Source organism: Aythya ferina (assembly GCF_964211825.1).
Source record: "Aythya ferina genome assembly, chromosome: 1".
Lineage (NCBI taxonomy): Eukaryota > Metazoa > Chordata > Aves > Anseriformes > Anatidae > Aythya > Aythya ferina.
The window spans coordinates 62699788-62723526 of NC_140296.1; the positions used below are offsets into that span (position 1 = coordinate 62699788).

At 38.2% G+C, this 23739-nt stretch overlaps 1 protein-coding gene across 6 annotated transcripts in view; it reads right to left on the reverse strand.

Moving 5' to 3' along the window:
- MYO16 (myosin XVI) overlaps window positions 1-23739 on the reverse strand; it is a 376631-nt gene that overhangs the window by 260190 nt on the left and 92702 nt on the right. For all 6 annotated transcript variants that reach the window (XM_084526026.1, XM_084526029.1, XM_084526030.1 and 3 more), the window contains exon 3: window positions 1880-1950. In XM_084526026.1, the coding sequence (XP_084382152.1) occupies window positions 1880-1950 (71 nt within the window). The remainder of the gene's footprint in view (window positions 1-1879; window positions 1951-23739) is intronic.

Below are 23739 nucleotides of genomic sequence, written 5' to 3' on the forward strand. Positions count from 1 at the left end.
TATATTTTCCATTCATTCTGGAGTAAAAACTTTTGTTCTATAAATGAAAAGAGTAAGCACTGATCAGGCTCCCCTTTCTCTAAAGTAACTTACATGGAAATATAGTGATAAAACTGGTACATATAATAGATATGAGTGAGGTTCAAAAATACATTAAAGATGTATGCACAATTACTATTTTGAGTTCTCACGGAAAAGCAAAATTCACTAATCTATTTTCCTGTATTATGACTCTCCCCTCCTACTGTACTGCTCCCAAATCAGGGTCAAAAACAGCTTTCACTGACATCAGGTTTGCATCTGTCTCAGATAGGACTGTCATTTTCCTTTAAATGAATTCTGAGTACTTATAAGTAACACTGACTAAACTGGGGCAGCAGGTTACACACAGATCTCTACTGCGCTTTTCTTGCTGCAGGAAGCTTTCCGTCCTTTTGAAGCACTTGTGCCTGTGAAGCAGCAAGCACCAGTGGAGAGATACTGAGCGTGCCAGTGTTACAGGGTGTGATGCAGATGATCAAGAAACCTGAAAAGTCACAGTTCACTAAAATCTGCAGTTAAAAAGTGCATAGCAGTTGAACTAGAAAAAGGAACCTAAAATCCCTAAAGGATGCATCTTTCTTTCATTCTAAAATGTCAGTAGGACACATCACATCAGCTACACTGAAGATATGGGTTGTCTCCTGGGGCTTTCAACACAGGATAAGATTTAGGATGTCTCAGTTTGGGAATCCTAAAGATAACATCTCGTATGGGCTGCATTTTTAGAGTGTGATTGAGAACCTTTTGCAGAAGGCAGAGTTGGAAGCCAGGAAAGACAACTTCTGTTGTCTCTGTTTCACCTCATTATTACACCTATCCATGCCACTGTTTCCCAAAATCTTTGTAAGCAGCACAGCCACAGAAGATGAAGAGCACAGATTCATTACACAAGGAAAATGCTATATCTTGCAAGAGTATGGCTGCAGGTATGCTGTACCCCAGTAACATTACAGGATCCGTTTTCATCAAGAAAATGTTCTATTTTGTGTACATACTATGAGAAACTTAATCCAATGGATCTAAAATGAAACACTCTGCCAGCAAACTTCTAGGTAGATGCTCTTTTATGCCCTTATATTTCTGAAGTCAAATTTATTTCAGCAGCATTGTGAAACAAAGTCGAATTCAAATATCTTAAAATAGTTACACATTGTAAAGAAAGCACATCTGCAATTGAAGCTCCACAGACCAAAGTAAAGTATAATCAGACTTAAGATTCTACTTATGATGAGTTTTGACACTGGCTTCAGCAAAGCTGAAATTTTACCCCTACAGTTTTGTCTGTCTGGCAGTCCTTCTCCCACATGCCCTTACATGTTGCTTCTCTTTTGGTTATTACACACAGTTTTCCTTCTATCATCTTCTCTTTTCTACTTAATCCAAATGGCTGGGCAAAAAAATGATAAACTAAATGCTGACAATCTGTTCAATATCTATGTGTAGAAAATTGGAGCAAGAAAATATGCACAGAAACAAAAGGAAAATGTCACATCACAGTGTTTTTCGTATAGGATCTGTGAATCTTTGAACCATATAATTCCATATTCAGAATCCAGCAGTATTTCCTTTGTTCTTATTTACTGTGCAGATAATTTGTAAATAAAATGTTTAATTCTACACTGTTAGTTACCATTCATATGACATGATCCATCCTTTCATAAGCAATTTGAAAATGACCACTTATTTCACAGGCATAGCTGGATGCCATCGTAATGACTGTGAGGGACAGCGTAGATAAAACATTGCTAAGCCTTTCTTGTTAATATGCCCAATCTGCTACTCTGTATCCCACCATATTTATTCACGGTTACTAACACTAGTCTTCCATCACTCTTACCAGATGGAGCAAGGAGCCTCCTGAGGAAACAAGCATGTGAGGATCAGCACCATCCTTCAACAGTCGTAACACTGAAAAATCAAAGAAAAGAGGAACAAGAATTAATGCAGCAATGGAGCCAATTCTGAGCTGTTAATAGCCTGATTCTTCATCATCTTCATTAACAGATTTAATAATATATGCAAACCTCTGAGATAACATTTGCAAAACTATCATGTCAGCATTTCCCATCTCATCTATTTTAACGACTAGGCCTGGAAGCAAAGGACCTTTGATAACGATGTTAAATATGAACAGTATCAAGGACTTCTCAAGAGGCCAGATGAGCGTGTTAGTTCTATACATAGGAGAGGGGAGGGGCAAGACCCTCTCTCAAGGTCAAAATCACCTCGGGAGCAAAATCACAGTCAACTGGTTTTATTTGACTTTGCAGAGCTCCCATGGGACCTGCTGGCTTTTTCAGTAAATAATTGAAAATAGCGTTCACAACTTATATCACTCAAAATTAATCATCATACCATAGCTAAATGATCTGCACTCAATTTAACCTTTACAGTGCATTGTCAGATCACCGACACAGCATAATTCTTAAAATGATATTCAGAGCCTAACTCCTCTCCCATTTACACGTATCAGCCTCCCTTTTGAAATGAAAACAGGCTTATAAATGCAAGCAAAAAAAAAAACAACCCTGCACGTTAATGCTCACTCAAGTGTGAAAATTCAGCACTTTTCCCCAATAGTCTTTACTGCCTTTATAACCTTTTCACTTGCAATTAAAGCATTGACTAACTCATGCTATTGGTGCTCATTCCTGGAGCAGGATGGTGCTGTGACACTGCCAGGCATTATTAGGGGAACTCACCCCTGCACTGCAACCCTTTCTTCACTAAACTCTTATGAAAAGTCCTTCTAAAAGGCCTCCATCTAGGAGAGTAACTGCTTATAATGTTCACTGTATAGGAACACAGCTCATTCTGCCCCCATCATCTGGAAATCCTGTTTTAAATTCCTTTTTAAAAGTCCTGGATGGAGTTGTGCAAAGGTCTGCAAAGCACTGAGCACCCCAGAACTCTGAGCTACTGCAACCTCTTGATGATCATCAACTGGTCTCAAGGCTGTCCTCCTAACTTCTGTCAAGAGAATAATATGCACCACTTCTTCCTTATCCAGGCATTTTTGTGTGTGTTTTCTTTCTCTGGAGAATGTCTTCTAACTCCATTTTCACTGTACATTTAAATTTCTTACTGCATTCAAACATTCACCTGACCTACTCGAAAAGGGTCATCTTTCTTTTCAGATATTGTCAATTTGCATAAGCAATGTCTTCTGAAAAGGATGAATTATTTTTGATCAGGTGTCCTAGAAATATTCTGGACAAGAAAGAAAAATTGCCAAATGGTCGTAAGCCTGTAAAATTGAAGTGAAAACAGACAAGGGAAGACTTGGCTTCATCATTACTAACTGCTTCACACATAGTAAACACAGTGGTATATTGGGCAAATATTTATACTAGCTATACAAATCCATTTAATCATCTGCTCATGTTTAAACTTTGAAAATCAAACATCAATCCAAACCACTGTACAAATTCACACTTTACAAATACCTCTGTGGTACCTATATCACCTCACCCAAGTTTTCATTTCAGTTAATTTATACGACTCTGAAAGACTTTATGTTCTGGCAAATGCCACTTTGAAAGCTAACTACAATTAGAAGCCACCATTGTCTCCAGCTTGTCCAGTAAAAATAGAAGCAGAACAGTAAGTAACCTGGAATAAATGAACAGTACAACAACTGCCAAGAGAGATGAAAAGCACCAAAGGAGAGAGGGAGGGTGGAGAAATATTTACAAATTTTCATAACCTCGAGAAAAATGAATGAATGAGAAAAAGCAATGGATTTTTCTGCTCTCAGACACAGAAATTCAAGACTAAAGTACACAATTGTCCTCATCCAGACAGAGTCCATTAAAAATAATCTTCAAAACTAAGTTCCTTCCTTCTTTTGCCTAAATTGCTGACCACATAAGGAGATGCTTCTTCTACCTCAGGATTAAGGATTTAAGACCTTCTTTGGAATCCTCCCTCCTTAAATAGGTGTGCAACTATATCATCTGCAGGAGTTGATATTTTCAGTGTTCATGTGCTCTTAACATTTCTTTAGGAATGTGGAAAATACAAATTCCATATCACAAAGCATTTCTTAAGGCCCCAAATGTAATTTCTTTCTGCCAATCTGATCAGGATTTCATCTGAACAAATTAATACTCATTCTCCTTCCTCCGTCCCCCCTTTTCAGCAGGGAAAGGATAAATTCCACCCATTTTAGTTTCTTAACCCCTTAATAGCAGTGGTTTTGTGTAGCATTCTTTCTTATGGGATCTATGTGTAGGTTAGAAATGTGAACTATGGCTTGGTTCCACCCACAGAGATATGGAAATTAAGGCAGATAGTCCTCAAAGATGTGATTTGCAGGAATTATTAAACTACTGAAATTCTGCTCTCAAGGAGACTTTAACTGATGACTTCGGTGGGAGTGCATCATTCACTGAAAATAGCATTTATAAGGTATAGTCTCATGGGGGGAAGGTCTGGTCTCCACTGCATTGACAGCTCTTCCCACCTATGCAGCTGCATACTCAACTGCACCAGTATTTTTAAGTCTTTTTTATTTTACTTTTTTTGTGTGTGCTGATGTGCTCCATCAGCACATGTACAGAGGATACAAATGCATAAATCAGGTAGAGGCAGAGAAAGCACACTGCATTTTGGTAGCAGCACACTCTTATATTGGCTAAGGGTGATAACAAAAATGTATTTTTAGTCTGTGTTTTCGCAAGATGTGATGAGCTGAATAAAGAGACAACCAAAAGGCCTTGTTCCCTTCCCCCATTCACAAAAAAATATATATGCATCATTTACCTCTGCCTACGTCTGCCTCTGGGAACTGCTCAAAAGGCAGAAAATGATTCCAGCAAAAATAAAGTTCAAAATTTCTTGTTGGGTCATTGAGATTAAATCACTCATTAAAAGTTTTGGGAGCACCAAAAATGTTCTTTGGGTAGGTCTCTCTAAGCAAATACAGAGGATGAAGACCTTTCCTGTTTGGCAGGAGCAGGGCACACAAGGTCAGAGGATTGGGAAACTGCATCTCTAAAAATATTACACATGAATTTCATTTGTAGCCTAAAATAGTAACTAAGTGACACAAAAACAATTTGGCTACTTGTTTATTAAAAAAAAATATGGACAATTTATTGATTCTCTTCCCTCCATAAAGCCACCAAAGACTTGGTTCTTGTAGAACATCTTCTTCCATGCAAAAGGAAATAAAACCTTTCCAGACCCACTCAGCAATACCTTGCTGTTGAAATCAAAAAATGACAGACCTTTTCTAGATCTGAGATTGAAATTCATAATAATTAATCTTTGCTTCGCTTTCCCTCCCAGAAAAATAAATAAAAAGATTACAACAAAAAGAATTGATACATAAACTGCAAGCTTGAAGTAGAATATTAAATAATTATGACCATAAACAAATCATCAAGTCATTTAAAAAACAAATCAGGGTAAGTGGATAAAAACTCTCTTCTCAGTTTTCTTTGTCTGACTTATTTTCCCGCATTATTAAATGTAGTTTTATCAGTGCTTCAGGAAATTCACATCACAAAGATTACCAGGGCAGGATATGCAAACTCTTCTTTCAACTGGGCAACAGCCTTTGTTTTGAATTAGGATGATGTGCTACATCCCTCTGCATATAACACAAGTAAAAAACATTCCTCTTTCCTTGATTTTTTTTTTTCCCTTGAATTTACCCTCCATCCTGTAAAACACAATAAAAAAGCAAACAAAGAAAAGGTCACAAACAAAATTCCCCTCCCCGTCATGCAATTCACTTAGGTCATTCACTGAAGACTCTACAAGCCAACAGGAAAATCTTCACTTTATGTTCAATTTTTCCTTTTGATAGAACTACTCTAGTTACTGCTAGTAAGTTTTGATAAATTGCCCTAATGAGGACAAAAAGACACACACAGACACGCACACAGCTAAATTCCAGAAATGCTATCTCTTAATTAGTGCAATTTTTAAGGTAGTTTCCAAGGGATTTCTTTTAAAACTTGTTTAATCTTTCATGGAAGAGAAGTCCTCAGACAAGATGAGGAGACTGAAAATGGGCATTAACACGAATAGCTGACAGTTACTTGAAAAAATAAAAATAAAATGAGAGTAAAATTTTCAGGAAACTCCCAAGCACTTCCTTTGTGTGTCTAAAGAGGTCCATCAATTCCTCCAACAAATCCTTTCAGATTTGACATGCAAAATTATCAGCTACTTGTAGTAGAACTAATACAATCTTTCACAAACCATACTATTTAATAAAGCATTTTAGAAAGCACTGAAGTGATAAAGTCAGTCTCTCTGTGGTAAAAAAAAAAAAAAAAAAAAAAAAAAAAAAAAAAAAAAAGATAACAGGGTAGCTTTTTACATATGCTTTATGCTACAACTGTAACTGGATGACTCCAATGAGCTGAACAGCTTTCCACAATTCATTGACTGAATTACGACTTACTGCGTAGCCCTTTAGTCCAGTAAAGACAGCATTGCCATGCCTGTTACCAGCCACAAGCCTCGTACTAGCTTTGCATATGGGACTTCGGCTGTAAGGCTTACTTTGTCTGTGCTTGGCTTGGCTTGTTTGGAGAGTTGTTCTAGCTTTTTGAGCTGTTACAGCAATTGGCTAATGACCAGTGACAACTAGTCGATGTCCTAGTTTTATTTAACTTTGAAGACCTGTGCCATGCAGGGTGTAGCGTTAATAATTTTGATATATATGATAATAGTACTTATGCTGTGCTATGTCTAATAGCACCTAGCTGTTCTACCATGTAAAACAGTCTGTGACCTTACGTGCTAGAGACTAAAGGAATACAGGTCTGAAGTGACAGCAGAGCCTTGCAGACGATTTCAGACAACCCAGGACTATCAACAGCTCACCAGTGGTCACCTGCTGATGGTAATGCAAACTTCAGAGCTAGGCAAACCCAGTTTTATTTTTAACAGAAAAGATAAAAAAATAAATGTCCAACATATATAAAACTTATAATTGGCCTTTTGCTGTGTATTGCTATATATTCAATAGAGTACCAGTAGATGTTTCTAACAGTTGTTCCTCTGGGAGTAGCAGCTAGATAGTGTGACCTTTGTTAACATTTACTTCTGTTCTCTTCAGTTTAGCAGGGATTACTCTAGCTGGAAGGCTTTACTTGTTCATTATGTGAGGAATTGTGGCTTACTTTAGAAGCCTAAGACCATGCTGTTGCTCAAATGGATTATTCTACTCTCCTCCTGCCTCAGGCTGCATGTTTCTGCCACCTCCCTTGTGCTGGCACAAGATAAAGATTAGTTTTCAACTAGACCAACTATCTGGGGATGTAGCAACGGCTACAAACAGGCAGAATGGCATAGCCACCACTTTCAGCAACAGCTGAAAGCAGTTCTGGCATATGCTGACCATGAACCTGTGTAACTGGACAACAGAAGTGATGCTGAACCACAAAGAATGGAATACTTCTATTGTCAGTTAAGGAAGGGCCATATATTGCCCTTTACTCACTCCATAATCAGACTACTCATCCAATACCTGCATCTTAAACTCTGTATTCCACCTTCCCACCTCTGTAGCACACCTCTCTCATTCCAGTCACACTGTATTTTCAACTTGTACCAAAGGTAGCCTTGAGAAACCTGTTGGATGACTCAGCTGCATAAGAGATTAATTGATGAACACTAATCTCTGGTATGTTATTCCTCAGAACAGCAAATGAAATCAAGCAAGATCACAGAATCACTGAATTTCTAGGTTGGAAGAGACCTCAAGATCATCGAGTCCAACCTCTGACCTAACACTAACAGTCCCCACTAAACCATATCCCTAAGCTCTACATCTAAACGTCTTTTAAAGACTTCCAGGGATGGTGACTCCACCACTTCCCTGGGCAGCCCGTTCCAATGCCTAACAACCCTTTCGGTAAAGAAGTTCTTCCTAACATCCAACCTAAAACTCCCCTGGCACAACTTTAGCCCATTCCCCCTCATCCTGTCACCAGGCACATGGGAGAACAGACCAACCCCCACCTCGCTACAGCCTCCTTTAAGGTATCTGTAGAGAGCAATATGGTCGCCCCTGATGTTACCATTTTTTGGTAAATGCATTCTTGCATTCAACAACACTTCCTTTTCCTATCATAAGGTTAAAACAAAATTTTAAAATTTAAGAACAATTATTTGTAGATTTAATCATTCTTTTAATTCTGCTTGTTTGCCAAACAAATACATTTACAGTAGCAATACTTTTACTACATAACTAGTGAGACAGCTGATGCTTTCAGAGCAAGCCCTACCCATTGGGATACAGAACTTATTCAGAGAAGTCATGCCCTAGTAATGTGCTTTTCAAACCACTGGTTCATAATTCTACTGCTATTTCCACCCTTAAAATATTTCCAGCAATCACTGGCAACATCTGTCAAAATTGTTCAAACCTCATCGTACTTCTCATTTTCTGAAGAACCCTTGCAACTCAATTCCCACCTTTGCTACATGAAAACAGATTATAAAGGAAATACACACACCATTTGGACAACTAAGTGTTACCCCATTCACAGAATGCAGAAATGAAGGGAGGAAAAAGACATTTTCCACAGTGGCTGAATTTGAGAACCTTAGTCTTATCCAACCTATTATCTTCCTCCTTTTAAACACAGCATTGATGAGGATGGGGCTGATGCTTCCATCCTCCCTGGCAGGCTCTTTGTAATTTATATTTTTTTTCAGGCAGCCAGGAATCTGATTACCATGGCCCCAAAGCAACATAACCATTGATTCTTTGTTGAACTTAAAAGCATGGTGTGAATTGTCAGGCTGATCCAAGAGCTCCATTCAACAGAGCATTATCTTTAAAAGGAAGAAACCAAAACACCAATGAAAGACTGACAAAAGTAGTCCTACATCCTCAGATGACCTCTCTACCAGCTTTAATGTTAGGCACATATCAAAACGCGTCAGATTTTTCCCATGCTTTGTTACTGGAGAAATCAATCAGCCCCCAAGCTTGGGTGCAGTTCAGCACCTCAATCACTGCACTATGGGAATGAACTGTAAGCAGCAGAGGTAAGCACATGACAAGACAGCTCCCTTCCTTTCTTCACCATAATTCCACCAGGAATTGTACCCTCAACTACTATATGTCCATGCCTAGGTGTCCGGCAATGCTAACAGCTTCCTACTAACACAAGTCGCTCTGGAGGTCAAGGACACATCCCTCCTGTTATCTGAGGTACCTTGAACTGGAAAACTACATAAAAATAATAGTTTTGTCTCTTGGCCCCCAGACACCAAGTCGAATTCAAATGAGATCCACAAGGAGTTCCCTCAGTGGGACAGATATTTCTGTTGCAATAGACATAGCCAGAATAATTCATCTTTACACTCTACCATTATTTAGTAACTGCTAACTTGGAAACTTCAGACAAACTCCCCCTCTTTCATTTCATTTTGTCTATGCAAAATTTAATGCAGCTTGTGCCTTCAATGGAAAATATTAAGGACAGAAATCAAATGGCATAAAAAATGCTAGTAGTCAAGCACAGTAATACAAATTAATCTCCTAGGGCAGCAGTCAAATATGACATGCCATGAGTTAGGTGGTAGAATGGCAGGCAAAGCATCTCTTCTGAAAAGACAGATATTCACATGGAAGAGCAGTGTGGACTCTGAGATCATTTCAGAGGAACAAGATTTAAAAACAAGTGGGTCGCACTACCTAACCTCTACATGTGATTTCTTCTCTCTCTCAGTTCCCCTTTTTTGAAAGATATTTACTCCTAAAGGCTTGTTTTCTTCTTTTTTTTTTTCTTTTTTTTTTCTTCACAATATTCAATTCCTTCCTGCTTCATAGTTACACTTTCAAATTCAAAAATTCAAATACATCATTTACATACAAGAACTTGTGTAGACAATATCTATGTTTATGCCCACAGTGAGAAGGAAAAACAGTGATTACAGTAATTTAGAGAAGACTGGAAGTAGCCGCTCACTTGCATGGCTCAAAGATATTTCTGTAAGGGGACACACTCCAGAGTACTATGTAATGGAGGTCATCCCTTGTTTTGCCTCTATTTTTGAATTAACTCTTCCAGAGCTAGAGGTCTAGAAAGGTCACAAGGGGCAAACTGCTGTGGTAAGGTCTCACTTGTTTATAAAGCTGTGATTTTACCTCAGTGTAACTAAAACTTCTGTATGCATTACAGAGCTGTTGCTAAAATGATTCACATCCCCTCACAAAATAACACATGCTTAGCTAAAAATATTGCTTCTATCATCATAGCTGATAGCACAGTAGGGTTTTTGCCAGCATAGCTATTTCCCCGGTCAAAACAGCTGTGTCATCAAAATCTGGTAGCACAGACCTGAACAAATTCTGAATTTCTATTAGTGAGGTAAAGTTACAATAAAAACAAAGCTTAAAAAAAAAAAAAAAAAAAAAAAAGAAAATTAACCTTAGGGGAAAGTAGTTGATCACATAGTAAACTTAAATAAGACTCTTTACAAAGTTTTCACTTCAAACTACCTATTGTGAATTATGTATTTCAAAGTAAAATAAATAAATAAAGAACATAATATATTAGCACTTCTTATCTCCTGCATTCTATATACATATTTTATCTGTGTTCTATGTGTGGGTTTTTCTCCTGAGAAAGGTGACTAAAAAAAACATCAAGAACATCATCAACATGCTAAAGTCAGTTATTACAAGCGCTTACAGCCTATTGGATGTACCTGAGAAATACCTGTCAATTTAAAAGCTTATAAAAGTACTGGTGTAATTTTTAGACCAACTCTTCTCCTACTGAGATACCCAATTGTACAATGTTTGCAGACTTGAATAAAAGTTTCAGATCCTTACAATATTTTACTAAATATGTTAAATTTATTTCAGACTTTTCAAGTTTCCAATTATACGGTCATTAAAAGCAAAATGTTAAAACACACATCAGCAAAATAACTCATTCTGTGGGCAGTAGCTTTGAAAACCATTGCCATTGTGTGCTTTTCCCTAATGTAACAGTGAAAGTTGAAGAATTTGCATACAACACAAATTTTCTGCTGAATAAACTGTATGCTGCTGCTGTTTCACCCATCATTTATGTTGATCCTACACCAGCATTACTTAATTGGCATAAATCAAATTACCCCTGACCTGCATTCCATATGAAGTGAGACTCAGTCCCTCTTTTAACTCTCATACCATGCAGAGCAAGTTTATGCCAGCTGGTTTAGAAGCAGTGTAAGCAAGTCATTACGATTCCTATTAGAGATCTTCAAGGATAACAGTCTATTATCCTGCTTAGCAGCTGCTAAATGGTGCTAATTACCAGCTGTGGACCACTGGCTGTTAGATTCTGTATGTATATAGTGGAATTACCAGGGTGTGCAAAAGGAAGCAAACTTAAACCAGAACAAACTTTGGACATTAGCAAGCCATACATTAATCCAAAACAGTCACGTGTGGCATGTGAATAACCAGCTATGATGGAAATGCTGGGTTCCAGGAATATCTCACCACTTGACATACTTTCCTTAGGCACCCCTTTTCCCAGGATATAGCCTGGGACAGCATACATCATTGAAATGAGAGTTGCTTCACTTTTGTTGGTCTTTCCATTGATGCCCTCCCGCCTCTGACCCTGTGTAGCAGTGGGGCATGTCCCTCTGCCATGAGCTAGAAGGAGGGCTTAAGCCACCTGAAGGCTAACAGTGGTTTCCAGCTGGTTTAGCTCCCTGAAATGGCTCACATCAAGATGAGCGTAAAGGAAGGAACATAAAAGGACAGGACAGAACCAGAGGACGGAAAGGAGAGCTACCTGTGATAACCTCAATTTTACCTTAATTTTAATCAGTTAGAAACATACTTTGCAAGTGTCACTTAGTATCACCTGTGATGCCAGTACATAGCTAACTCTGTTTTGTGTGAAAGAGATAAAATATGCACTCTGAGGAAAGGGCAAGATGACCCGCGTCTTTTAGCTGTCTCCAAGTTAATCATGAAAAATTATTAACTGAGGAACTGCTAATCAGGAAGACCATTGTGTTGACATTCTCAAGGGAAACATGCTCGTGAATATGACAGTAACCAATGCAGTGTGAATAGTCTCCTGAAGAACAACGATTAGGCATATTCTAATGCGATCCTCATGATAATAGTGAAAAATCATGCATAAGGTTGGAAGATCCTGGCCCAACAAGGGACCCTTCCTCTCTGATGATGAGCAGAGTGACTGTGTCATATCAGCAGTGTGCTAATTAGGTAACCAATCTGAGGCGAGGGGACTGTACAAACATGTGAATGTATTGATAAGGGACTGTATAAAGAGTAGTGTGGAAGGTCCTAAAGGTACCAGTTTTATGGGAAACCACCTGGTACCTAGACTGCACAACTCTGAAATAAACAATATCTCAACCTAGCAGGTGGATCGCACACCGGGTAATGAATCCAAACTCTTTATCGGACTACATATATATCTGTAGGCTACTCTCAAACTTATGTCACAGTGCCTCCAAGATTCTTGCATATTCCATTTCCTTTCTTTGCATCCACACATCAGCTGTGACAACAGGGAGGTCACTCAGTTCAGACAGTTGACACCGAACATAACTGTTGATTTTGGGGGATGGTACACTCTTCTGGATCAGTTTGCTCAATTGGTTTCCTCTGCAGCCACACTAACTGATACAAAGAGCATGCAGCAAGAGCTCTGGTAGGAATGGGATCCAAAAATATGAATGAAAATTTCTGAATCAGAAATATAAACACATAGTATTGGCATAAATAGAGGTATAACAGTATAAGCAAACATTTTATTTATGTAATTTGATTCACTATTGAGAAATGCACTGAACTCAGAGAACAACTCCCTACTGATGTAACTACACCCCTGTAGGAGTGAGCAGCACAATTCAATTCAAACAGTGTGACTGGAATGACACAATTGTTGTTGTTTTTGTTTTTTTTTTTTAACACAAATCATGACACAGGAAGCCACTACAGGGTGTAATCAACAAAGTATTTCCCTGAACTTTCAATATACAGGCAACTATACCTGAGGATGTTTACGTAAACAAAAAATACACAACAGATGAATTTTAAAAGGCATCATTTGAAGTGTTCCAAATAAGGAATACATTTGGCAGATATCACATCATTCTTGGCAAAATGCTTTTCTCCATCATCTAAATCCAATCTATATTTTTCTTTTATTTTATTTATAGCTATCTTGTTGTATCTACCAACTCTAACCTAATTCCTTCCCAAATTTGGTATTTGTATCTTGCAGATAGCTTGTAGATTAATATGGCTATAAACTGATTCCCCTGAAGATCATCTGTGTTCTAACTTGATCATTAAGTAGGTGTTGGAAAAAGCCCACTAGATCATTGTGCACTGTCACTAACAATGCTTGCAGTCATCATTTGAGATAGCTCTCACATTTCTACTCACAAATTCCATCCATCAGCCTAGTTCTTCTTTGTTTCTTTTTCCTCTCCAAACTTTCCACTCTCTTTCAAATCATTTTCAGTCATAGCATGCCAACTCATGAAGATGTTTCTATGAGAGTACGCCTGAAGTCAATTCCTGCGCCCCAAAATCAATACCACACTCCTTACTGCTACTTTTCACTTAAAGAATTTATATCCAGTTTGAATAATAACATTGCCTGTTGCACTCTATACCCCACCAGCCCAGGCCCCCAACATCAGCCCTGGGGCCATCAGCCCCTGCCCCAGCAAGGCCCCACCAGGGCCAGGCTCCAGCTCTGCAGAGCCCAGCCCTGCCTGGCCATGAGACCCAAGAGCTGGGTCCAGCCTCAGGCCCAATTCCCAGCCTGTCTCCATCCCCAGGGAGGTGCCCCGTGACCCCAGCTGTGCTGTTCCTGGCTGGGGTGGTGGGACAGGCCTTTGTGCCAGGCCCTGCCCTGCCAGCCCAGGTAGTTCTCCATGTTCCCACTGCCCCAGACCACGTGGAACTGCTGGGCCTCACAGTGCCCTTATAGCATTTACATATATCTCATTAAATTCAAACAAACTGCCACCTCCAGAAAAGATTTCCAATCCCACCCAAACTTGATGACAAACTTCCATAAGTTTCATGGAAGCAAAATCACAACCCTGCTCCTTTACATTTGCACTTTCAATGTCCACATAATCAAATTTTTTCTGATCTTCTAATTTTTTACTGTTTTCTTCTTTGTCCTTATTACCTATCTACGTCATTTTTAGCACATTACAATTTATGTGCTATGAAATATTGTCTGATTGAGGTACAGTTTCCTGTAGGGCAAATTTCAATCTATATTTTTCTTTCTAAATCTCTCTCTTTCAAATTTCAGTCTATCACTTTCAGTCTATTGATACCAGTATCCTTTTTTAGACATCTCAGAGATAGTCTAGAAATGTGAAGTGCCTTGAATAATACTGTTCTACAGATATAGCCACTCTCCTCATAATATTTACAGAGTTTTTAAATGGAGAGAAGTTGAATGTTGGCATATATATGCCACACTATTTTTATTTTTCAGCAACATCAGCATTCAATCACAGTCCTATACAATTTACCAAAACAACTGAGAGCATCATACAACTTTTTAGTAGTTCTTTTCAGCTTTACCCTCACCTCTCAATTTTGTTTCCATTAGATGTGCAAAGCCTAACGACTCCTTGCACATAGGAACAGCATGAGACATGACCTCCTGTAGGAAATGGAAATGATGTAACATCTGATGTAATAACTTGTATCATTCTGAATAAATGTACTTACGGGATTCTTAGGGAGAAGTTTAAAAGCAAAAATCCAATGTTCATTCCATATAGGAACTGAGTGAAGTTCAGATGGCAATTACTAAAAGGCATACTGTGACAGCTGGTGCCCTCTTATAGGATGTCTCCTTAGTAGACTACAAAACAAAGCAGCAGTTCAAATTTCACACAGATGCTTCCAGCTTTAAAACTGCAAGTCATATTTTCCATACTCTCAATGAGTAAACGTGGAAGTCTAGAAAAAACTACCACTATGTGCCAACAATAGTAGTGATTTCTAAAATCTGGAGCAGAGACCGAGCTCGATGATTCAATGCTGCAGCTGTCATGCTTGCCTTTTGAATCTGAATGTAATCAAAACCCGTAACAGTGCATGGTGTGAGAAATTACCTCCTGAAACCATCTCGTTGTTTCCCACGTAAAGTCACAATATATCACGTACAGTCTACAATGTAGTATAGAATCATTGGTAAGGAACAAGGTAAGGCAGCATGTAGCCTTAGGTTGACTGTGAATTCTAACTTGAACTGTTTACATATGCTTAAAATCATTGCTTAAAGCAGGGCATTTAGAAATATCACCAATTTCACCTTAACTACTCGCTTTTCCACCTCCATTCTTGGATGCAATTCACATAGAAACACAAGCTAAATTACTCATTCCCTTAGATGCATTGATTGTACTCTTGCAAGCTTCAGTTCCTCCACTGTAATAACCTGTTACTGTGATGGCTGCAAATAACAATAATCAAGAAAAATCAGTTATCTTTTCATTATGCCTTATAACCCTTTTATTCTTTTCTCTCATAGTTACAAAGCTTGTTCACTGTCAACTTGAAGTGCAAAAGGTTTTAACAGCTAAAGCCCTGTACACCAAGTTAAGATGATACCTCAGTGTACTGAGAAAAAAGAATTCTCCAATTCATGTGTCAGAGAATAGAAAGATGACTGAAATAATAAGTAGTATATATACTTTGTGTTCAGAATTTTTATTGGGTAAAGAAACCACTACATGCTGTACAGGTAAACCTGGCACTACCTATAATATATTTGTGTTTGACCACAAAAGGTACTGCAATGCAGACAAAAGATCTGAGTAACAGAAAAAGCTCAAAGAGACAGGACTTACAAAAAATAATAATAAAAAAAAAAAATGCTAACTATTATTATCATCATTACTCTTTTGCATTAAGTGATTCTGGCTGTATTCATTTTGTTATACCTTCAGAGCTTCTCAGGGAAGCAACTCCACTATTTCCCAAAATCTCCAAAGAAATTGCACTTGCGCTGTTTTTCACTACACTTATTTAGCTGGTCGACCTTTCTCATCCTCAGAAAACCTATGACAAGTAAATTTAGGGTTCTCATTTAAATGCTGAGAAAGCATTTGGACAACACTCTTAGGTGCATGGTTTAATTCTTAGGTTGCCATGTGTGGAATTAAGAGTTCAACTCAATGATCCTCATGGGTCTCTACCAACTCAGGATATTCTACAATTCCAAAACCTCCAAACAAATGTTCTTCTCAATCTGACAGTTCGTATGATAAACTGAAGTCTGTACATTGTAGGCCCCGAAAATAAGGTCTCTTCGCACACTTATGCTTAAGTTTTCCATCAAATCAATACTCCTCCAGTGTAACAATGTCAGTCTATACCCTGATGGAAAAGCCTTCTAAAATTAAATTGAAAAATTGAAAACATTTTAAAGGAAAAGTTGATTTATTTTTCTTTTTAAGAATTGTATTATCACTGTAAAGGTCTGTTCTTTAGGAAAAAAAAAGGAAAGAAAGGAAAAGGTTTTTCACTGCTGATTTCTGTATTTTTCCAGCTTAACTCCTATCATAGGAAAACACCTTAAGGTAAGTGTTATTGAAAGATGAATACAGAAAAGTTTCCCCTTTGGACCAAAATATTATTGGAAATCAATCTGAAGTACAAAAAATACATTGAAGTAGAAATCAACAGCAAATTGTATAGAAAAGCTTTTCTTCTTGCTGTGATTTTATTTCACAAGTATAGACAAGGGTCTTCTGCCTAATCACAGCAATCTTTCTTTTTAATCAGTGTGACTTCTAACAATACATGGAATGGGAATGCTGCCTACTCGTAGCCTTACATCCCATTGCATAATGCTGGAAAATCAACTTTAGATCCCCTTTGAAATAATTAGGAAAAATGCCAGATGCCAAATTGTTGTTTGTTAATGGCTTAACAATCATTTATTGGCATCACAGTGAATTTGTCAGTGATTAACCTTGGTGTTTCTTGCTTCTTTTGGGTGCCAAAGCATGTTCAAGTGGAAAACTTTTTATTATTACATTAAAAGAAAGATATAATGGAGAAAAACACCAGCATGGGAATATAAATGAGCTTGATAGGTTTAAACTGAAAAAGTACAGATAGATGTCTCTAAAGGTTATCAGTTCAGACCATATTATATTCTTAAAAATCTGGCTGCTTGTGTAGAGGTAATAGTCTTACTAATAGTTTTTCTTAACATTTAATTCATTAACCCTTCTGAATTAGGTCCTCATTATGCAAAGTCATGATTAATTTACATGCTGACTTGTCCCATTGAAGAAAAGCTTTGCACCAAAGTCTACCAAAAGAAATATTTGAAAATTTTGGAAAAGTATTTAAAATTAAATAAATAATATTCTTAGTTGAATTTGTGCATTTTTTGACAAATGTTTCATCATAAATACTATGCTTTATAGTTGCAGTTGAGGCAATTAATAAATCCATGATTTCTTTTAATCAAATGTTCTTGTTTGTATTTATAGTGTTCAAGAACAGACCTATCTGCCTGAAAAGTAGTCATTTCAATGCTTACATTCTAGAAATCCATTGTTCAAGGAAAAAAAAAAAAAAAAAAAAAAAAAAAAAGAGTTTTAAGAAACTCTGTATTATAATAATAATAATAATAATAATAATAATAATAATAATAATAATAGTTACTCTCTTCAAAGAGGTGGTCCACAAATCCTTCAGGGTGAACTTCGAAACATCCAAAACTGTCATATGGAAATTGCTAAATTCAAATCCGTATCTCGATCTTGACTTATTCAGAGCTTAAAGATGTGGAACAGGACTGCAAATAGCCTAGTAAATACTCGTATTTTCAAAAGAAATAAGGAGATCTCATTCCTTTCAGAACACAGGTAGTAGCAGAGATGATGACAACATCAACAGTTTTGGACAAGGCCTTACTATGCAGTGAACTTTCTACAGTTTATTATACAGTAAGCAAGACCACTCAGGTTCAATTTGTTTCTCAGTCAGGAGGTTTCAAGGTCCTGTCCCCAGGAGAAAGCCCGGTCAGGTTGGACACTGCTTGAGAGACTGGAGGTGTGGGGTATGGGAGAGGAGAGGAGAGGAGAGAAAAGGTGGAAGAGAGAAGGTGGCAGAGAGAAGTGCACAGACCCGAAACAGCACTCAAAGCAACAGTGACCTGCAGGCTAGCATAAAAGTGTGGGTGACAGCTTCAATCTCACTTTCATGGAGACAAGGAGGATACCGCAACTCCATCTGATGATAAGATAGATAAATTACATTTGGCATGAATGCCCCTAACATATCAGCTCAAGAGGACCCAATATGGAGGGAAGCTTTGTGTCTAGTTCCCTACTAGCTATGAGGCAGAGGGACAGCTGTTCAGCTCGGAGTAGTTTGGGGCATGTGTGAAAAACAAAAACTGCAACTGAAACAGCCTAGGGAGCTTTCAGGACTGAAAGAAAAGTAGCTGGTAAATGAAGGCACTCCTGAGATTAGGCAGTCCACAGGGAGAATGAAAAGGCTAGATAAATCTACTCCATCAAGTCTATCATTTGTTTTTACGATACATTACATTTTTTTCTATAAGCTTTACTTATTCTAATTAAATATATGCTGCATATCAGGAATCTTACATATCTTTATCAAACAAAACGTAGTTTAACATACAGTTCTCATCTCAGCTTTATCAAATTACTTAAAATGTAAACACACGGGCCAAAAAAACAAAAAGCACATATGGAATTCTGCAGGAATTCAAATGTATTCAAATTTCATCTCACTGTGATTTTATGATTGCTTTTGAAATGGGCTGCTTTAATTACTTAACATCTGTTACCCAATAACTAAAGGTATTGTTTCCCTGCGTCATAACAAAAAGCTGCCCTGTGTTGCTGAATTCAGCACACATGGAGCTAAACAAGGATAAAAACCATGCTGAACCTACAGGATTGAAAGTTGTTTGAAATGTGCCCTTACCTTCTGGGTGTTTGAAACATCTTTTTCATCAATGGCTAGATTGAGACGTTGATTGATGCTTCATTTTTCTATATACCAAACCAATTAAATCATTGGCAACTTGACCAACAGTCAGTAGTGTTAGTCTCTTCTGAAGTTACAGAACTATGAGTTCCCTATACGGAATGCAGATATTTGTCTGACTTGTCGATGTATTCATTTACAGTAAGCCGTTTTCTTTCTTTACAAGACTTCCAACTGGGCAAAAATTTATGCACTTCATTAATTTCATATGCACTGAATAGTCCCTCAACTTTACTATTCATTGTCTAGTGTTCAACTCTCTTCAGGATTAGGCAATAAATATTAAATTGCATAAATTATCATAGATATGTATTGTGATGTTTTCTAAAATAGTTCCTAGTAAATCAACATTTGTCAATAGCCACTTCTAGATTGTCATCTAATTCACAAATTCATCCTCTGATTCAAAGGAAACTAACTGTAAAATAAAAAATAACCCTGTATGGGCAGAATCCCTTGTTATTACATATATATATGTACCCCTGTTATTACATATATAAATATAGTGGACTCCACTTGCTGTTCCAGTAGGGGGAAGAGGGGAAGAAGTTTGGATGAAGTTTAGAATGAGAGTAATTGGTTGGAATGATGGAGCCAGAATTTATTGGTGAAAGGGAGAGGGTTTCCCAAAAGTGAATGTAAAACTCATGAGTGCAGGCAGAGAGCTATGAAAAGCCACTCTGATTACACAGCCTAATCCTGATTCATCAACTGCATTTACAAGTCTGATCTTTATGTTCTTGGTGTAATATATGTAAAACAGCACTATATATGTAGTAAAACACTCCATGCATTTAATATTTCTCATAATATCACTTATACAATTTTACCCTGTCTCTTCAGAAGGCTGTAGCTGAGACAAATAGTATACAAAAGAAATGCTAATGTAAGCACCTTTGGGAGAAGACGGGAATGAAAGAAGTTGATATTAAATATTAATAATAAGAAGAGCACGTTATTTTAATTTGCAATGGCATAGAAGACTAATCTAAACTTTCACACAGAGGTCCTTTTCTCATCAAGAGTCATCTTTTTAACTTATGATGTAGTTAAATTAAGCCAAATTTAAGGAAACTCTGGCTTAATGATACTCAATTTGGTACATTTAACACACCTATTTTTCACTTCTTTCCTAAAGCTAAGAACAACCATAACAATACGTTTTTCAGTCTTTTAGTAAATTTTTTATCACAGAATCACAGAATGGTTTGGATTGGAAGAAGCGTTACTGGACCTCATGCTCACCAATGCATATGAACTCATGAAAGAGGTCAAGATCGGAGGCAGTCTGGGCTGCAGCAACCAGGCTGAGTTCATGATCTCAAGGAATATGGGCCTGGCAAAGAGCAAAGTTGGGGCCTTAAACTTTAGAAGAGTGAATTCACAGTTTAAAGAACTAATGGATGAGATCTGGGACGCTGTCCTTAGGGACAGAGGAGCTGATCAGAGCTGGCAACTCTTAGAGGGCAAGAATTCTCCATCCCCATGTGTAAGAAATCAAGCAGGGAAGGAAAGAAAACTGGCATGGCTGAGCAAGGACCCACTGGTAACAATGAGGCACAAGAAGAAAATGAACAGGCAGTAGAAGCAGGACATGTGGCCTGGGAAGAGTACAAGGATGCTGCCCAGATGCACAGAGATGGGATCAGGAAAGCCAAGGCACAAACAGACCTTGGCAAGGGATGCAAAGAATAACAAGTAGGGATTCTATAGGTACGTTGGCCAGAAAAGAAAGGCCAAGGAGACTGTTCCCCCTCTGATAAATGAGAAGGAAGAATTGGTAACAACAGACATGGAGAAGGCTGAGGTACTCAACAACTTCTTTGCCTCAGACATCACTGTCAGTCAGGCTTCCCATGTCTCTCCAGTCCCTAAACCACTAGGGGAGATTGCAGGAGTACAGTCCCTCCCACTGTAAGCGAAGAGCAGGTTTGAAATCACCTGAAACTGAACAGGTACAAGTCTATGGGGCCCAATGACCTGCATCCCAGGGGCCAGAGGGAATTGGCTGATGTAGTTGCCAAGTGTTTCTCCATCATATTTGAAAAGCCAGGGCAGTCAGATGAAGTCCTCAGCAACTAGAAAAAAAGGAAACATCACTCCCATTTTTAGAAAGGGTAGAAAGGAAGATCCAGGGAGCTACAGACCAGTCAGCCTCCCCTCTGTGTCTGGGAAGATCATGGAACAGATTCTCATGGAAGCAATGTCAAAGCACATGCAAGACAAGGAGGTGATCTGTGACAGCCAGCACGGCTTCACCAAGGGCAAATCATGCCTGACCAATCTGATTCCCTTCTATGATGGGGTGACTGCATCAGTCCACAAGGCAAGGCATACCAAAGTCATCTACCTGGACTTCTGTAAGGCCTTCAACAAGGTCCCACATGAAATCCTGATCTCCAAATTGGAGAGATATGGATTTGATATGTGGACTATTCAGCGGATAAGGAATTGGCTGAAAGGCTACATCCAGAGAGTTGCGGTCAAAATCTTCGTCCAGGTAGACGCCAGTGACAAGTGGTGTCCCTCAGGAGTCTGTCTTGGGACTGGTACTGTTTAATATCTTTATGAATGACATAGACAGCAGGATCGAGTGCACTCTCAGCAAGTTTAGAGATGACACCAAGCTGAGTGGTGCAGTTGAAACAACAGAAGGAAGGGATGTCATCCAAAGGGACCTGAATAACCTTGAGAAGTGGGCATACTTGAACCTCATAAAGTTCAACAAGTCCAAGTGCAAGGTGCTGCACCTGGGTTGGGGCAATCCCAGACATAAATACAGACTGGGAGAAGAATTCATTGAAAACAGACCTGCAGAACAGGACTTGGGTGCTCTGATATATGAAAAGCTCAAGAGTGAACAGTGCATGCTTGCAGCCCAGAAGGACAACTGCATCACATGCTGCATTAACAGAGGCGTGGCCAGCAGGTCAAGGGAGGTGATTACCCCCCTCTACTCTGCCTTCATGAGGCCTTACTGTGTCCAGGTTTGGAGCCCCCAGCACAAGAAAGACGTGAACCTGTTAAAGCAGGTCCAGAGGAAGGTCACAAGGATGATCAGAGGGCTGGAGCAACTCTGCTATGAAGAAAGGCTGAGAGAGCTGGGGATGTTCAGCCTGGAGAAGAGAAAGCTCTGGGGAACCTGTGGAAATTTGCAATCAATTTCTAAATAGGTCTAAAAAATGAAGATAACAGTCCCAGCTGCAATATTTTGTGGGTGACTCTATTCTTTTAAATAAATCTTTATGTATCTTTTACCCTTTTCCAAGAGTAAAACCAGAAGAAAATTTATCTCACAATTTGCACTTTGAGATTTTCAATGTTATTTTACAAAACCCCACAACACACAACAATGAAACTTGAGAACATATAAACACTTTGAAACAAAAGATCATAAAAATAGTACAAAAACATTAACGTCCTCATCTCCAAAGGTATTCCAAATGTCTATACATCCATCAATTTTATTTAAAGTACCCAGGTTGCACAGTCCTCTTAGATTCTACAGCTTGCCCATCCATTCTACACAGGTTAGGCTCATATACAGCCAGGTGAATTATATTACACCTTGAGTGGAATTCATCTCTTCAAAACCATTGCACTTCAAGCTTACAAAATTAATTATCAACAAGGAAATGCATAACCTGACTGAATTTAGTTGACTAAAACTACTTGAGTATGGAATACGTAACATACCTTTGTACTTTATAACGAGATATCTCATTATAAACAAAATGACTAGTTTGAAAACTTTCTCTAAAAATTAAATACATTCAAACGACATTAAAATATCCTGCTGGCAATTATTAATGTTTAGAAAACAAACCAAATTAATGATGACATACTGAATTCTCATCTTAATTACTTTTGATATTTATTCTTATATAGACAATATTCAGATTAGTCTGAATCCCAGTTTTTCACAGGATAGCAGCTTATCTTCATCTAGTAGAAGGTGGTTTATACTAAATCATGAAATTATTATTACCAATTCATATTAGGATACTTCTCTGCTACTTAATTACATTGAGCTATACTGTAAAAAATGCTTGTTCAATGCCCAGCTTTTGCAAAGAGAAGCATTTGGCTCCCTATATTCAAAGTGAGAGTGTTTGGGAATGCTGTTGACTGTTAAGCAGACAGTGTTGTAAGAGCCTGATCCCTCAAACCAGACATGGATTTACAGAAGAAAGGAAAGCTGATGGCTGTTAGCACCTGTCTGCTATCTTTACTTCCTTAATGCAGTATGATGACCTCTTTCACACTCCCTCAGGCCATTGCACTACTAGCAGGGAGCTGAAGAGATGGTGTGACATTTGAAAAGCCAGGAAATGTGTGCTCATTCTTATCAGCAGTCTTATACTGCAGTCATTTGTGCCTTACAATCCAGTGAATGTGCCTTACAACCCAGTTCAGATCCCCTTTTTCATACCAGAGCTGCGTGTACCCCAGCTGCACAGATACAGCTGATGTGAAACTGCAGCCCAGTGCAAGACATTCAAAGCAATTATCAGGATCCATCACAATTAGCTTACTGGCAAGGTACACAGATTAGTAAAGTGATGTGCAAGATGAATGATGAATGTTGAGTGAATGGTTGAAATATAAATAAATACACCAAGAGAAACAATTAGAGCCCAAATTTCAACTTCCCCAGCTAT